At 43.5% G+C, this 17,309-nt stretch overlaps 2 protein-coding genes across 5 annotated transcripts in view; both read right to left on the bottom strand.

Moving 5' to 3' along the window:
- Positions 1–343, bottom strand: part of CLTC (clathrin heavy chain) — a 33,896-nt gene extending 33,553 nt beyond the window's left edge. The window contains exon 1 of one of the 2 annotated variants that reach the window (XM_055719362.1): positions 10–343. In XM_055719362.1, coding sequence (XP_055575337.1) covers positions 10–51 — 42 coding nt within the window. In that variant the 5' untranslated portion in view covers positions 52–343. The remainder of the gene's footprint in view (positions 1–9) is intronic. The other variant, XM_055719368.1, reaches the window with a different exon arrangement.
- A 2,104-nt stretch (positions 344–2,447) lies between these two features.
- DHX40 (DEAH-box helicase 40) lies at positions 2,448–17,128 on the bottom strand. 3 transcript variants are annotated; one of them, XM_055721108.1, is made up of 17 exons: positions 16,926–17,128; positions 16,501–16,646; positions 16,005–16,124; positions 14,604–14,834; positions 14,337–14,403; positions 13,634–13,765; positions 12,142–12,241; positions 11,588–11,674; positions 10,896–11,078; positions 10,272–10,352; positions 9,444–9,601; positions 7,180–7,294; positions 6,783–6,891; positions 6,357–6,451; positions 5,730–5,799; positions 5,111–5,339; positions 2,448–3,229 (listed from the first exon to the last, which is right to left on the bottom strand). In XM_055721108.1, the coding sequence occupies exons 1-17, from the start codon at positions 17,062–17,064 to the stop codon at positions 3,093–3,095; spliced, it is 2,199 nt and encodes a 732-aa protein (XP_055577083.1). In that variant the 5' UTR covers positions 17,065–17,128; the 3' UTR covers positions 2,448–3,092. The 3 variants fall into 3 exon arrangements, with proteins under 3 accessions (XP_055577083.1, XP_055577079.1, XP_055577090.1); XM_055721104.1 differs by having other exon boundaries at positions 2,448–3,232; positions 16,926–17,127; XM_055721115.1 differs by having other exon boundaries at positions 2,448–3,232; positions 16,930–17,126.
- Positions 17,129–17,309: the final 181 nt, after the last annotated feature.

Below are 17,309 nucleotides of genomic sequence, written 5' to 3'. Positions count from 1 at the left end.
GGCGCCCACCTGGAGGTGCTCCTGGAAGCGAATCGGCAGGATCTGGGCCATGGTGGCGGCGGGCTGAGGCTCCAGTCCGAGGCCGGACCGGAGTCGCACCTCAGCGGGGTCCGGGCGGAGAGGGGAAGCGGGACCGCAATGGCGGACCGGGCCAGCGAGCGGGGAGAGCCGCGGCGATCCGGAAGCTGCCCCCGCCGGCGGAAGGATACCGCCACGGAAGGAAGAAGCCTACCCTCACCTGCCGGGACCAGTCTTAACTGCGCCGGCCGGGCGGAAGGATCCCGGCGAGCGGCGTGGCTCACCCGCCGCGGGACCAATGGGAGCAGCGCAGGGATCCGCCACGGGAAGGGACTATTTCGAGACCCATCACTCCTCCCTCCCCGGCCTTTTTTTTTGCCACATCATGCGACCGAGGTGAGGCGGCGTCACTTCCGTTCCGCGCCCGGCGCCGCTGCGCGTCACGTGCAGGGGGCCGAGCGGCCGGGCAAGGTGACTCGGGCGGCGGCGGGGCCCGGGCGCGGACGGACGGGGTCGGGGAGCGCCCCCCCCCCCCGGCTGAGGGACCGGCCCCGCGCCTCGGCCGGCAGGGAGGGCAGGTTCTTGCTGTGCACTAACACATCCCAATTAAAATGAAAACAACACAACCCAAAGCACCACAAGCTGGTACCGACCGTCCTCCGTCACCGAAGTCCCGGGCCGCAACCCCCCAGAGGCTCCGGGGGGGGTGCCGAGGGCTCTTCCCCCCCCCCCCCCCCCCCCCCCGCGTTGGTAAGTACAGGGACAGAATGAAACTTCACATTTCTTTCGAGATTTATTAACTGACAATGTAACTCCGGCCCATAAAAACAGGTGAACTTAACCCTTCTGCCCCCCTCACCGCGCTTCTATGTGCGGTAAGGCTCTCTTGCCTTATTTTGCAATCTCACAGTTATTTCCTCAGAACGTTTTTGTTTTGTCTTGAATTCACAATTTAAAAACCTCTGAACACAGCCCCGAACCACAGCACGGGGGGGGGGGGAAAACCCTCCCTCCTTGCTACTAAGACAGTTTTTTAAAAAATTAGTAAGGGAGCATTAGGATGTGCCAAGATACATAGCCAGGAGCAAGAGTGGGCATTCCAGCTGCTCATCTCAGACCTAGTCTGTGGTGCAGATGCCATCTGGCTTGCAAGTGGCTATGACATTGCAAATATAAATCAAAGTAAAAGCAAAATTCAGATTACAGGTTTAGTCAGGAAAGCGCTGGCTTCTCCAAAGTAGGGCCTGAGCAACAGCGCACGCAATCACAACGCTTTTCCACCTGAACCCAGGATAAAGGGCCCAATGAAAGAGGGACCGAAAACACGCTGCTTCCTACCAAGATGGATCACAACCAGTGATCGCTCGATTCACGCATTCCCTAAGCAACTAGAAAGGCATTAATCTTGCTGCCATTCCAGCGCTCCACACACTCAGAAAAGGGGCAGGTGGCAGCAATTCTCCTGCAGTTGGAAGCTCTGTGACAGAAGCTCACAGGGCAGCCGCAGGCATCACTGCTTGCTCCTGCTATCGCCCGCTCCTGCTATTGCCCGTGACAGCTACAGTGATGCTCCAGTTAAGCCTCTTACAGCCTCGCCAAGGCAGCACTCGGTGCTGCGTGGCAACCGGCAGCGTATGCTGCAGCCTTGCCAGCTCTGCCAGGCACGAAACACACCCCTTGCTGGGTTTGGCAAGTACACAGACCAGCCTCAGCTTTTTAATTTGAATAGGTACAATCCCAGAAAGCACAACTCTAGATCTACCACCTTCTTTACAAAGAGTAGTATGATTGTATTTCCCATCAGAGAATCCCAAGGTTTTTGAAAGCTTATGATCAGCTAGAGCCTGTGCAGCACGGAGGTGGAATGCTTCAGGTTTTACACAAAGTGCTAAGGCTTATTTACAACACTGCTGGAACAGCCTCAGCTAGCTACCTGAAAAGCAGGTGATGCGTCAGTTGCGTGCACTGGGTATGAAAATCAACAGGAAGTTCCTCCAGTTTTTTGGAAGTTGTCTTATAGAAAATGTGACTTACTGAAAGTGAAAAGCAGCAAGAGACAAGCTCCACACTAGAGCACTGGAACATTTTTAAGATTATTAAGGTGACAGGAGGGGATTAGCTCTTTACTGAGAAGGAAACAATCTTTGTGATGACAAAGCATCTTTTGCTTTTTACATACTTGAGCTGAGGGAAAAAAACCTAGTATTTCCTTGTGTATTCTTTCTGCACATTTCAAACAGTCATTCTTCAGACCAGAATCCATACATTTTAAAAACACCAGTCACCAAATTCAGAAAAACAGCCCACCAGGCAGCAGGCCTGCTGGCAGCCTCCAGGACAGAACCTGGCTGAGTACGGGTTTGACTGCTGCATTTGGGGTTGGGTTTGTTTTTTTTTTTACCAAATGGAAAACACACAGTGCTAAGTCATCTCTGACAAAAATTATGCATTGTGAATGTGAAAACATTTACAAAATATTTTGCATACAAAGACATCTTCAACTAGAAACACGACTGTACACAGTACAGTACAACACAGAACAGGAACAACAACTGTTTGCAACAGAGAATGCAGGTGGCAAACGCCTTTTTGAATGTGGGTCCTGATGGTTCCATCATTAAAAGTACACTACCTACAGATTTTCCTGAGTAGTGACAAGCATGAAGACTGTACAGCCACAATTGTACAAAGTAAAATGGATAACACGCCACAGTTCCACTCCTTTAAAAAATAAAAACCTGTAAGAAAGTTTTATTAACAACGGCAGTGAGGCCACTGAGACCTTTTTACGTCAACTAAATGCCACGGAATTGGCACCACAGGGTCACATCTTCATCCACATGAGGCTCCTAAATTGTTGCCAGTGACATGTAGCAACAAAATTCAGCTTGGTAACTTTTTCCTTGCTGGATGCAGCAGAAGCAAGATTGCGTTTGTATGCTTCAGCACTCAAACTTACCACAAAGCAGAAGTTTTCCATCATTCCAGTTAGTCATTTTGCATTATGCAAACATACCCAGAACAACTGCACCAAACTGCCTTTTCTCACAGTTGGTGTAGAGCAGCCACGAGGATTACCCCATTTCTTTCAATGGCCCACTTAAACCCTGTGCTCTTTGCTGCTTTCTCTCAAGATAGCGAGCTCGGGCATCCAGTATTGACTGATCATCATTCCTTCTCTCCAGCTTCTTTGCAGAGTTGTCTGTGACTGCTTCTGGGGGGAGAGAAGAGAGAGGAATATACCCTTCATGTCAAAAAAACTAAACAGCATTACAATTCCTCCTATTTTTAGAATATCCAAAAACCCCCAACAGAATCTCAAGTGTTTTTCAAGTCCAAATCAGTCAGTTGAATGACTTCCAGAGAGGACAGACAGTACCACAAAAAGGAAGGAAAAAAAAATTTTAAAAAATTTGTGCCTTAAATCCCATGTCAATATTTGCAGCTGGGCTCATCTCAGCCCCAAATGTGTATCTTGCTTTTTACTGTAGCAGATACACTATGCATCTTGTGACCTGTGCACCTGTTCCTTCTCTAAATTACATATCTCAAACTCAGGTTTAGGCAGGAGAGGGACAGCACTGGGAGCAGGCAAAAAAAAAAAAGCAGCAGCTTAGACTAAACTATCTTTATAAATTTCTGGAGTGAGGATAACATACAGATACAGGAGTGGGGAAAGTCAACACTCCAGATCAGACATCACTAAAAATGCATGTTTTCCCACTGAGCGAAGACCTTGGGAGTGCTTCTCCCAGACGGAAAGAAATGCAGAAAATACTTTGTTTAAAATAATATTTAAAGTAATAACAGGAAAAAAATAAAATCATCCAAGGCCTCCAAGAGCCCAAGTATTGTATGAATGAAGCAGCTCCTGTAGCCTGTTCCTAGGGCTTTGGGGCTGGGCACCAGATTCTTTGATATGAGGAAGGAGCTTTAATCAGCATTCACTATTGGAACACTTGTAATTATTCTGTCATGGAGTCAAACAACAATAATTCAGCTCATGTTCCAGCCTTTCCTTCCATTGGGCATTAATTAAGCCTTTGTCAGCTACTCAGCCACCTATTTTTATGAAGCTCCCAGAAATACAGCATCTGTGAGGTCAATCTTAATCTCAAATTAATTTACAATTGCCTGGTGAAGTCAAAAAGTTAAGGGGAATGAAGAGAACAAACTTCAGCTTCTTGGACCTCAGATAAGTAGATGAGGTTCCTCTGCATTGTCCAGTAATGCAAATATCCTTTCCAGCAAATGTATAGCAAAATCCAATTCATATTTTTATCATTTTAAATGGCTGTTTTAATAATGCAGGACAGAAAGAAATGCTGGCCTGAGCACAAGAGTCTAACAATAGAAAAATAGAAAAAATGTAAAGAAACTGAAGAGAATCTATATTGCCTAGACCGTATATTAAAACAATGTTTTGAAAGGGTCAACTCAGGAGTAGAAAGGCCCTTTGAATACTTGGCTGCTTTACAAAACCTGCTGACAGAAGAATTCAAAGAATGTCAAGCAGCCAGATCAGTTAGCAGGCAGTTTTAATTAAAACTGACTGTTTAAACATATGGCATTAAATTCATTGTCAGAATGAAGACATTCACCAAAATGTGAGACTTTTTCCCTCTGTGTTTCTTTGTTTGATGTGGTTTTTGGGTTGGTGTGGGGTTTTGGTTGTTTGGGGTTTTTTTGGTGGGTCTTTTTTTACCCTCCCCCTCACACCACAGCCCTTAGGAGTTCTCTCAGAACAGTATTATTTTGGGTATCTGTAGCTAGATACCCTTTGCAAACTTAAATAATAGTCAGACTCAAACGCTTTTATTCAGCTCTGTGTTAAAGTTCTGCTCCTGTCAGCTATAGTAAACCAAAAGCATAGCAAGAACCAGCAAGTAAACAGCACTACATGCACCACAGAGGCAAGAAAATAAGAATTGCAGAACTTCAGTAAGAAAACTGCAAGAACTACACATACCAAATATATTTAGCATACTCAAATCAACACCTACTAGTCTAGAATGCAGTGACATAATATACACACGTCTACAACAACCAAAAAACTACGCACATCATAGATACAGACTAATAATGTGCTTACCATTCTGCCTTTTAAGATCCTCTTTATATTTCCACTTGGTTATTTCCTCTTCAGTTACTTCTTCCCGTGCCACACTGCTCAGTTCATATGCATCAATTTGATGCAATCTGGGCAACAAGTCTTTGACCCATTCATAGCGAACAGGACAGACTGTCCTGACATAGATCTTGGATGTCACTGTGACATCATGGAAGATGATCCACTCGAGAAGAGTCTCCTGGTTATACAGCTGCAAAATAAAAGATTTTTTCAGAACTGATACAAAAGATTTTTTATTTCTCGAGCACCTTGCACTGGAATATCTTCCAATGCTTCAGATGCAATAATGAATGAGATAAAGCTGACATCACCCTAAATTTTCAGACAAGAAAACTAAGGCATAATAACTTGCTTAAAATTGCTCAGGAAACCCAAAGAGCCGAGAAGAAGCTCAGTCTATGCCATACTTGTTTCATAAACCAAACATGTACCAAATGTGAAGAAATGAGGCTCTTCCCCACTCTCGAAATGAACACTGCACCAGTGCTTCTCCTGGCCATAACTTCGCACAAACAAAAGAAGAATTTACAGGGACCTGCCTTTTACTTTGCTACTTTATTAACAGACTTTGGTAACTTACTGTAGATGAAGGATGGATATAGACTATGCTGCCATGTCCGTCCATTGTGCAGAATGTCCTGGCTGCAGATCTGAAAGATTGGCGGGGAAAAAAAAAAAAAAAAATATATATACAATGAAACATAGTTTGCTGTGATTAGAAAGAAACACTAATCAGCAGCAGAACAGAAGAAAACTCAAAATATACAAACAGAGGAAGATCCTTCCAGAGTTAAACTGCACAAAAACTAATGAAGAATGAAATATCTGTCTGATTTACCACAGTAACACTGCAGGTAGAACACCACAATAAAACAGGGTTTGGGACCGAAGTCTGTGACAGCCGCAATAATTAGAAATTTCCAAGCTCTCTAGTTTAATATCTGGAACTACCCATCAGCTTATGAGTTCATTAGACAGACAGAAAAATTACAATTCCAAGGATGTAAGCAACTTCCCCAGGAATGTCATGAGAGTCAAAAGCAGAGTACCTGCCAGGCTTCCAGCCCTGTGCACAAACACCACCTTCTGCTGCAATTGCTACTTTTAAAAATATACGGCCTTACTATTCTGTTTCAATATACAGCTGCACCTTTAAAGAATATGCGTAATATTTTTTCCATTCAGTTCTCCAAACTTCATTACTTACCTCCTAGCTACATTGATAAAGTATCCTGCACACAGACATCTTCTTAGCAGTTCAGTTCTGGAACCTTCAAACGTCTCTTTGGGGAAATCTGGCAGCTATTGTAAAGAAAAAACAACATGAATCTGTGTCTTTCCTAAAAAATAGTGGCTACACCCCCTCCATCACATAGATTTTAAACCCTGGGTTTCTCACCTTACAGAAACCATGAGGAAAGGAGAAAAACCCTCCTTATTTATTACCACCACCATACCTGTTAGTTACACAAGCGACAGCAAGGATACACTAATAAATATGTAAGTGGATTAGTTTCTACTGGAGAAAGGCAGCAGCCATCTGGTAAAGGCTCAGTCTTTGTCTTCAGACTCAGTACATATCTTAAGTATACACTTATATAACTGAATCCTATATAAAAATTGTAATTTTTACCTGTTTCAGTTTACTGATTATTTCCCGAAGTTGCTTTTCCACACTAAAAGCAGATTTTAAAGCTCTCCAATGGATCCAGTATTTCTGGCACCAAGCTGAAGGAGACTTGCTGAGAACAGAAATACTTGTATTATAAAGAAGCCCTTTGTAAGCTGCAGGCAGAAAGTTGCCTCTATTTTTTGTTATGGTCGTACAAAGAAGGCAACCTACACAGCCAGATACTTTGTTAGTTTAAATAATACATGTCTTGATAGAAATCAAGAGATCTCAATACAGAATGTATCTGCAGTTAGGTGTAAGTACATACATGGGCATACACGCAATGTATCTAAAAACCATCAGCAGCTGGGAGTTATGAACAACGCAAAACCACTTACTCTATGGAATAATTTTATACCTTGCTTTGCACTGTTCAAAAATATTTAAGAGGGTTGCAAAGTCATTGCATCCTCCCACTTGTGAGGAAAGTTCCTGGTGTTGTAGCTCAGCTTCCTTTTGCTTCTGAGGATCACCTGAGGAAGTAAGTTATATCTCACTTTAACAAAGCGATTTTTATCACTCCTACTTCATTTTCTGTTAGCATCTCTTCAAGGTGTGTTTAACAGCCTTGGCTCTTTATTCAAGTTATTTTTAGATTTGTCTCTCCTCTACAGCTGCATTTACAGTTCCTCCTCCTTCTACTAGTGCTGAACAAGAACACGTAGATGCTATTAAATCTGTGATTGATCTCACCAGTCAACATTAGAGATGAAGAATTCTAGTCTCTCAGAAAGAAAGGTTCTACATATTTCTCCCTCACCATCAATTCAGATGCCAACATGGAAAGATAAAGGAACAGTGACGTTAAACAGCTCACAGGGATCAAGTGAAAGTTTTGCCCCAAGAGAAGAGAGAGGAAAAAAAAAAAAAAAAAAGACTGTTGAAACCACCTCATCATAGCACCACCTAATCTATTTAACTCAGCTTTTGTCCTAGTACTCAAGTGCCGCAGTAATGGCAATCTTAAAGTAAATAAGAGTCTAGAAAAAATGTGATCTGTGAGTTTAGTAGGAATTCCCCTTCACTAAATGCTAGGAATGTACTAAGCAAAAGCAACACTTCCAAAGTGTTATTTCAAGTTTTAAAGACCTAAAGAATTTTTCCCCAGCACAACCCATTTCCCTTAGTAGAGGGGAATATGGTTGCAAAAGCCAACGCATGGCATTGCTGCTGTACTGCAGACAATGCCAGAATTCTTGGGTATTAAAAGTAACACCAACGAAGTAAGGAGGCCTGTTTGTACACATATTGCACATGAGCAAGTGCCTTCAGGATGGGAGCCTCTGCGTTGGGTGCTAAGGCATGGGGTTGCTGGAGAGTAACGAACATGTGTGCATTAGCTAGCTGAACAGATAACAAGGGCATCTTGCCAGATGGAGGATGGGAAAGCAAATGGACGTTTATGGGAATCTGAAAGACCCCAGAGCAGAATCCAGGCTATCAGTACTGTCAGCAGCGTCTTTAGCTGTTGCACTAACGGGCACGGTTAATAGACTACAGAGATAACTGGACAAGAGCCACTGAGTGACTAGAAAGGACAAAGGTCTCCCACAAAGACTGTGCTACATATAAAGACTGTATGTAGCACAGTTAGGAGGGAAGGGGGGTGGCAGGCAGGAGGGGAAGGAGATAGGAAGGAGGACATGAGAGACCGAGTTTAGCACTAGTGAGAGGTGCTAGCTTGGAACCACAGCAAAATTACATTTTTCATTTAGAAAAACACAAGCAATGGAGGCAGTGACAAGCTGAGCCTCTCACAGTAACTTAACAGGTCTATTTCATTACACAGAGTTACTGAACAGAAAAGCCAATCCAGAGATGACCCCATTTGTTCAGAACAAATTAATCAGTCCCCGTTGTCTGTACTTAAACCAACAGCAAAACATCTGCTGTGATGCATTTTGGTTTTCTGGTGGTCTTGGGTTTGGTATTTTTTTGGGGGTGTGGGGGGTGTGTTGAGGTTTTTCTTCTCTTCTTTTTGCCCTGTAACACAGTTTTCCCCCTTATCACCTCTCAGCAATCCACTCACCTGTATGTTGCTTTACAGCTCACAGCCCTGGGACAAAATCAACCCAATTCCATGCTATTTTGAAGCTTTTGGAGCAGCATTCATACCATGCAATGTGGCCCAACTCCAAGACCACAGAAAGTTGTAAATACATATGGGCAAAGTGCTGTTGTGTATTTGTTCTAATCTTACCTACAGACCTGCTACAACATACTCTGAGGGACAAGGCATTGCACTTGAGGAATCCTCGCACCGCAACATAAGGGCTTTAAAGCATTGATTTCAGGTAAATACTTATGTCGCCCACCAGTGTTGGTCCCAACTAAGCAGACCAGCTTGCTCCCTGGCAGGAGTATCCTCATGCTCAAGTAAACGCTTGTGCTACCACCGTTCAAATTACAAATCAGTTCCCACTTTATAACCCAGAGATACACCTGTAAGATACTGTGGCCTCACCAGCTGGTAGCACACAAAACTACTGAGAGCAAAAACCCCTGCAGAGGGAAGCCATAGAAAAGGTCTCCAGGTGAAGCAGTGTGGGCTGCAAAACATGTCCCTGTCCAAGCAGAACTCCCCACCCACCCAAGGCTGCTTTGGGATAAGGGGCTTCCTACCTGGACGAATGAAGACGTTTTCCACAGACAACATGGCTGCTATGGGAAGTAGCAAATCTTCACAGTCAAGTGAAGCAGCTTTTATGACAGCGCAGGTCAGGTTGGGAGGGAGGGGAAACTGCACCAGGAATTCACCCAGTCTTGTCACGTGGCCTTTCCTTATCCCAGGAAAAAGATTTAAATACCAGATTCAACAGAACTGCATTTAAATGTAAATTGGAATGTGCACACACAACATCAGCCACCATATACTGATAAAGAGCATGAAAGAAGCGTTTCCCTCTGGACTGTTCTAACGCTGCAGTCTGCGTGTGCTCAGCTAGGTGCCGGAGTCATTAAGCAAGTGTCATGAGCAGAAGAATGTTTCAACTTTCTCCAGCTCGCTTATGCCTACTTCAGGGCAGGCAAAGACAGCTTTTTAAGTGTATCAGATGCTTAAGATTAAAGCTTTTTTTTTTTGCAAGAAGAATTCCTGGAAGCTCAGGATAAGATCTTGCTTCCTGTCTCAAGTTCTAAGCACCTTCATCACAAAATTATGGGATCTGCTCTCGAGCTACAGCACACAGAGTTGAGGTAATTTGTCTGAGGTCACTCAGGAACTCCAGGACAATATGGAGAAATTAGTCTGTATCTCTCAAGCCCTAAGCCATTCTCTAACCCTAATTTTACAGACAGTCTATCAACTAACCCAGCAGTTCACTTCCTGGTCTAATGAGGAAACATTCTACTGCTGAGGGAAGTCCTTTAGTCCACATTAAGAACTCACTACCACCAGTTAAACCATTAGGTTTTAAATTCTTGTAGTGACTATACTCCTTTATTTTTTACCTGTCAATAGCATCACACTGGTAAAGTTCCTTGAGAGCTTCTAAAATATGCCTTTCTTCAGGGCGGTCCAAATAGGGAAATCTATAGTGAAAAATGAAGTAAGAAAAATCTCACTGTTCAGACTCAGTATAGCTTTGTTAATTTTCAGTTATTAAAATGCTTTTTTTAACCTTACAATACATGTTTCTGACCAAAGTGCACATAAGCATCTCCTGTGTATGGGTGTGTTACTACACGTACAGCCACAAGCTGGAGAGTTTACAAACCCCAGCATGGTACATGCAAAGACTAACTACTTTCTGCACACATATGATCCTAAAATTAAACGATTCCACAGAGATGAAGCTTTTGGGATATAAACATCAGTATTTTAAAGGAACATTATTGACTACTTAATTTTGGAGAGAAGGAGCTAGTTTTGGCAGAAACTCAAACTGAACTTCAGCTCAAGATCCAATCTGGCATTAAAGACAGAGGAGAACAGCAGAAAAGCTGATTGTATCAAAGTGTCACAGTTGGCCGGGGACCTAATCCTGCCTCCTGCCAACAGGCTGTTGGTGCCTGTGCTGCCTTGCTGCTGAGACGCAGGAAGAAAATGATAATCCCCCCTGCTGTGGAGGTTACCTTATGACATCATGCACAGAAAGGCACTTCAAGGTCAGGATCACAGATGTCAGGCTGGTTCTCTTGATCTCTGGGACTGTGTGATCAGGCATACATTGCTCCCAGAATTCTTTGCTGTATAGCCGATAGCTTTTTCCAGATGATGTCCTGCCAGCTCGGCCAGCTCGTTGCCTCGCTTCGCTCCTTCCAAAACAGAAAGGCAGGGAAAAAAAAAAAACCCAACATCCCAACTCTTGATCCGTTCTGTTATTATCCAAAGAAGCGCACTGTAATTATGATAAATAGCAGCAATTTTTATGCTTGTAGATGGAAGACATATTATACTGTGCGGCAACTGAGAAATCCAGCAATGCAAGAACTAGCAGAATGTAAAAGCATTTCAATGCAAGGGAAGATTGTTTTAAGCTTCTTTGAATCAGGCTGTTGTATTCAGCAAACACAAGATGACATGTGAGCCACTGTTTAGACTACAGACAATGCACTGTCAATTCCTTCTCAATGTCTGTAACTTCTAAGAAATTATACATCCTGAACCACTTTTTATTTAGCAGCAAACAAAATTACTTTAAATTATGGAGCCTCAAAGCTACCCCCCTTTCCTTTTTTTTTTTTTTTCCTAAAGATCAACCAATATGCAGTATTATCAGAGCTACTCTGAGAAACACTGAGCACACGACCTTTTTAAAACTTACTTTGAAATGGGAACCACCTCCAGTATGTCCAAGCCGACTCGGGGGTTATGATTCAACTGCTTCACAAATCCACTATCTACTACATATCTGAAAAAGATTCATACTCTGTCAGAGAAGAAAACGACAGAGGTCTCAGTAGAGAGACAGGTCACTGACACATGAAAACCATCAGAGCCAGAAGACATTTACTCTACAATCGCTGCAAACAGGTAGTTGAACTTTGCAGGTCAGCTGCAGCCCTACAGTGGTTCAGCCTACAGGGTGTTGACAGATAACACCTCCCAGCACCCAAGGAGACCATGCTCATTTAACAGAGCTGAGATTTGATTTCAGATTAGGGTCAAACAATATTAAGCCATCTGTAAGACTATATGATAGTATCAAGGGTGTTGTGGGTTTTTTTTTTTATTCACTGCATACGCACAAAAAAGGCAACAAGTAATTATTGGACAGGTATAGTAACAGAAGGAAATCAGACATGTTTTTCCAAATCTAGTAGAACTTTCTTAATTATTCCCTCTGTTTCAGCTTTTAGAAAGAACAGGAAACAATACCTGACTCCTTCAATCGTCAGAGATGTCGCAGCAATGTTTGTGGATACCACACATTTTCTAATGCCTGCGGGAGCTGGCAGAAATATTCTTTTCTGTTGATCTAAAATGACAGGTAGTCAGTCAATTCGTTACGTCACAATGCTCCAATTTCAAACCACATCTTTAATGTTGGGCAAACTTACTCAAATGCTTAGTGAAAGTCACTTGAATGAAATTAGAAAGTGAATCACTTAACATTCTAAAATACAGATTTGGTATTATTTTAGCATATGCCAGAAATGGGAGAGTATCTTCTTTATTGCTTGCATATTCAAGAATATTTTGAGATCAAGAAAGGCCAACTCTCCTGGATGTTTCCTAAACCAGAGCTAGGAAAAACAAATAAAATCTCTGATCTTAATAGAACCTTCATGAAGGATTTGAAGGGTTTTAACCATCAGAGCAAGTGAAGGTGAACATGAAAAGATTCAGTTAAATCCCCCACGTTTCCAGCAAATCTTCTTCTAACATGGAAACTGCTTGCGCTGCTTTGTTACATTAGTTCATTTGGCTTTCCAAGGAACCAAAAAAGGAGGTGGAAATTCAGATTTCCCCTGAATTTTTCTGTTATTATACTTGAAAAATATAAAAATCTCTTTCAGGAAAAGTCTTTCTGTATTTAAAAATATTCAAATATAGTGGCCTCTGAGAAACTACCATGAAAGAAAAAAAACAACCCAAAACCCACACATTACTACTCTCAGTCAGGAATCTAACATCTAACATGGAGTAAGGAAGAAGCTAGACTTTTCTTTTACGCAACTTTTCATTTTGCTCTTTCAAGAAAGCAAAAATTTACTCTGTTACCAGATTTTTCCTCTCACCACCACTTCCAGACGGAAACTGCCATCCTGCTCTTCTGAACATTTATTCAACCTCTTGGCATTCTACATACTGCACCCACACATTTACACATCACACTCGAGTTCATCTGAAAATGCAGTCTGTGTACAGTAAAGGTCAAAAGGCCTTTGTTTTTAACTCTTCAAAACTAACGGTGGTATTGCTGCCAAATAAAACAGACTGACTCATTCTGATAACCTGTACTTTTCTACACTGTGTAACACTGTACTACTTCTATATTCTCTTACAGATCTACTCTCCTCACCAAAAACCTACTGGCAATATCTTTTCCATATAGAATAAAGCATGAGTGTCTAAAGACATCTGAACTGTCAGTTACACAATATCCCCTTCCCAAGCCAGAGACCATTCCAGTGGATATGAATTTTAACTGGAGGCTTCTGTGCAAGTACGGAGAAGGCTGAATTTTGACTAGTTTATGAATGCCACAAAAAAAAATCCCGTAATGCTATAATATTGTAACAAATGGGTTAATGAATGCCATTTTTCCCAATTACAATAGAAATATTTGCTTAGGATACTGTTTATAACAACTCATGCAGTTAATGCAGTTGTGAATTAAGTTCCTAAGGACATTATATGCCCTTACCTGTTGACATCGACCCATACAATGGTAAGATAAGCAGACCTTCAACAGACCGATCGTGTACTTCGTACCGGTAATCAATAGATTCTGCTTTCTTGAAAAGTAAGTCACAAGCTCTTTCTATCTCAATTTGACCTAAAAAAACATACAAGAGCATTTAAACGACCTATGCAGCTACAACTCTGCCTTCCTAGTTTGCAACACCTTTAAACAAAATTGTTTTGCCAGTATTACAGAGTCATCAACACCATTACAAGAAGGAAGTAGTATTTATGAGAGTTAGTTTAGGAGGCGACACCTAGTCTTTCCCCAGTGCCTCTCACCAAGGCTTTTCCTTAAAAGACGACTGCGTAAGTGCCTGGCCCATGCATTGATGTCAGGTTTTGCAGCTAAAGAATTTCTCCCTTCCTGAATTAATGAAATAAACCACATGGACAATACACAGTAAATTTGGCACAGGAAGAAAAGCGCATATGCACATTTTTAAGTTAATGTTTTGCTTATCTGATCTCATAGGCATGGATATACCTAAACACGCTGTTGAAAACTATCACTTTGCAGGACTATGTATGTCAACCTGCAACTTTCCCTTCTCTACTTACTGCTCAGGGACAAACTAGACAATCATTGGAAGGATGTACTGTTTTGCTGGCAATGCCATGCTTCACCTGGAATAACCATCAGTTGTTGAAAGAAAAATTCGCACCTGTCAGGAAAACCAAGATGTCACCTTCTGGTTCATTTAAGTGGATATCCAACGTCACTTTTACAGCCTGAAACAAACAACACACAAGCCAGTAACAGCTGGAATCTCGCTTACTCTTTCTAAACCTCATAGTACTAATTCTTTCTATATCCTGCAGAGATGCTAGGAACACAGCAATCAAGCAGCTACTCCTTGTGGTCTTTCACAGATGAACATCATACCAAGAACACAGAACACAGTACAGAAACAAAGTAAACCAGGCCAGACCTCTGTAACATACGCAGAGCTGCCTATGTCCCTTGGACTGAGCAGGTTGCAGAATATCTCCTTGACAGGATAACTTCTTCCTGGAATATGCAGCACTGAACAGTCTCCAAAGAACTCCGAAAGCTTGTCTACCTCCAGGGTTGCTGACATCACCACCACTTTCATATCCACCTTCCTGTTTGGCGGTTTCTTCTGTAGAAATAGCTTCTTCAGCAAACCAAATAAAATATCCTAACAGAAAAACAGAAGTAACTTAGATTAGTACCCCAGTTTCCTTTGAAGTGCCTGAAAAACTTTGAAGAGCCTGATTTTATCCTGCTGATACAGAGAAGACAGAAAATCACATCTTCAGGGCCTAAACATTGAGAAAAATACATACACTTAACCTGGTAATCTTTCAAGCACACCAATTGATTTCTAGAATTTAATTATTTTTTTATCAGCTCTTCTCACAGCCTATAAACACAATCAATGTAACTTAAAATCCTTTGGTTTTCATTTTTCTATTCTCAGCATCAAGTCATTTGCAAGCAGTTACGTCGGACCCATTGTAAAAAGTCATCACCTTTGTCCAACGTACATTACCTGACTGAGTGTGCACCCTCCTTTGTTGTACTATTTATTGTTATGACTTCAGGAAGTTTATTTTACTCCACAGTGCTCTGGATTAAAAATATGCTCCCTTTAGTTAGGCACAGGTGATGGAGCAGTAACTTCACCCTAGCTCAGTTACCTGCAATACCCTCAGATGCTTGAGGGCAGAACTGGGATTCAGAAAGCATTTTCGCTTTTCACCAGCTGAACTGGTAGATTGTTTGCTGGACTGGTAGTTTGTTTGGCACACAATCTCTTCAGGACTGAGTGACTCGAGTGTCACTTTGCTTGCCACAAAAAGGTCAGAGTGACATTTGATAGCTTTTGGTATTGAGGTCAGCCTAGATACTTCCATGACCCCAAAACCCATAATCTCTTTGCACAATTCATATACACACCCTAAAAAACATTAGGCCTTAGAGTGAGAGAAACATTTCAGGGTTTCATTTGTTTGTGTGTGGTTTTTTTTAATTTGGATTCTATAAAGTTTGTGTTTACTGTGCTGGCTTCAAACTCCTGGAAATTTTTGGAAAGCATGCAACAGCCAGCCAAGTTTAAACTGCTTTCAGACACAACAACTGCTACAACAATTCCAACAGGATTACAAGCCGCATCTTATTTTCAGATTGTGCAGCATGTAATAAACAAAGCAGCAATTCTATGGTCTACGACACAAAAGGATAAAGCGCATCCTTATAAAGTCAAGCAAAATCCTCAAGGATTGTGCAGCTGTGAAAGAAAGGTATAAGCAAACCTCAGTTAAGGAGAAACAGTGACCCAAAAGGACAGACTTAAGGCAACACTCACAGTGCTGAGGCTCCGCTCATGGGCTTCATCCAAAATGACGATACCGTACTTGCTGAGCAGGGGGTCTGCCAGTATTTGCCTCAATAAGCAGCCATCGGTCATATACTTGATGGCAGTATCCTGAAAGGTTTAATTAGACATTCAGCTGTTATCCTGGATTTTTACTTCAAAGTAAACACATCTACACAGATCACATATTTGTCCATAATATGGACTGAGATTGCATCCCAGGTGCTTGGCAATGTTTCACTTATAGGGTGTTCAAAAAAACTTCATCAAATGAGTTATATGATACATACAACTGCAGCTTCACCACAGCTAGGACGGATGGCTTCTCAAGACTCTGAGACCTTCTACATGCAAAGCCCCAGGAAAGGCAACAGGGCCGTGCCACTCCACGGAGAGGCCTACAAGCTAAAAAATGAGCCATAGCCCACCAACCCCCCCCCCCACCACCCTGACAACACGTAGAGGAACACAGTCCTCAGAGCCCTACCTCGGTGGTGCAGTCATCGAAGCGGACCTGGTACCCCACGACGCTCCCCAGTGAACAGCCCATCTCCTCAGCCACCCGCTGGGCCACCGAGATGGTGGCGACGCGCCGGGGCTGGGTGACACCGATAGCCCCATGCTTGGCCAGGCCTGCGGAAGAGACAGGGAGCACAGGGACACTGAGCCATGCTGCTGAGTCAGCTTATACACAGGTACCTACATAACGTACATAGGGCCTTTTTTTTTTTTTTTTTTTTAGTTTAACAAGTTTAATCAAGGCACCTCTCACCACACGCACAAGGGCACGGCCCTGAAGCTGCGCCCCCCTGGGGGACAGGGGGATTTATCTCTGCTTATCCCCCACGTTTCTGGACCCAGGCTGCAACGCAGAGGGGACTCTCAGGGGTTCCCCCCCTCCCCGGCCGTTACCTGCCTCGAAGAGGTACTTGGGCAGCTGCGTGCTTTTGCCGCTGCCCGTCTCGCCGGTGACGATAAGGAAGGGCCGCTCCTTCACGGCCTCCACCAGGGCCCGGCGGTGCCGGCGGATGGGCAGGGCAGCGCCCGCCATGACGGCTGGGCAGGGGGGCGGCCCCGCCTCCGGGGGGGGCCGGGTGAGGCCGAGGGAGCGGGCCCCGGGTGAGGCCGAGGGAGCGGGCCCCGGGTGAGGCCGAGGGAGCGGGCCCCGGGTGAGGCCGAGGGAGCGGGCCCCGGGTGAGGCCGAGGGAGCGGGCCCCGGGTGAGGCCGAGGGAGCGGGCCCCGGGTGAGGCCGAGGGAGCGGGCCCCGGGTGAGGCCGAGGGAGCGGGCCCCGGGT

Source organism: Falco cherrug, chromosome 1 (genome assembly GCF_023634085.1).
Source record: "Falco cherrug isolate bFalChe1 chromosome 1, bFalChe1.pri, whole genome shotgun sequence".
In the NCBI taxonomy this organism is placed as follows: Eukaryota; Metazoa; Chordata; class Aves; order Falconiformes; family Falconidae; genus Falco; species Falco cherrug.
This window is presented reverse-complemented; position numbering and strand designations above follow the sequence as displayed.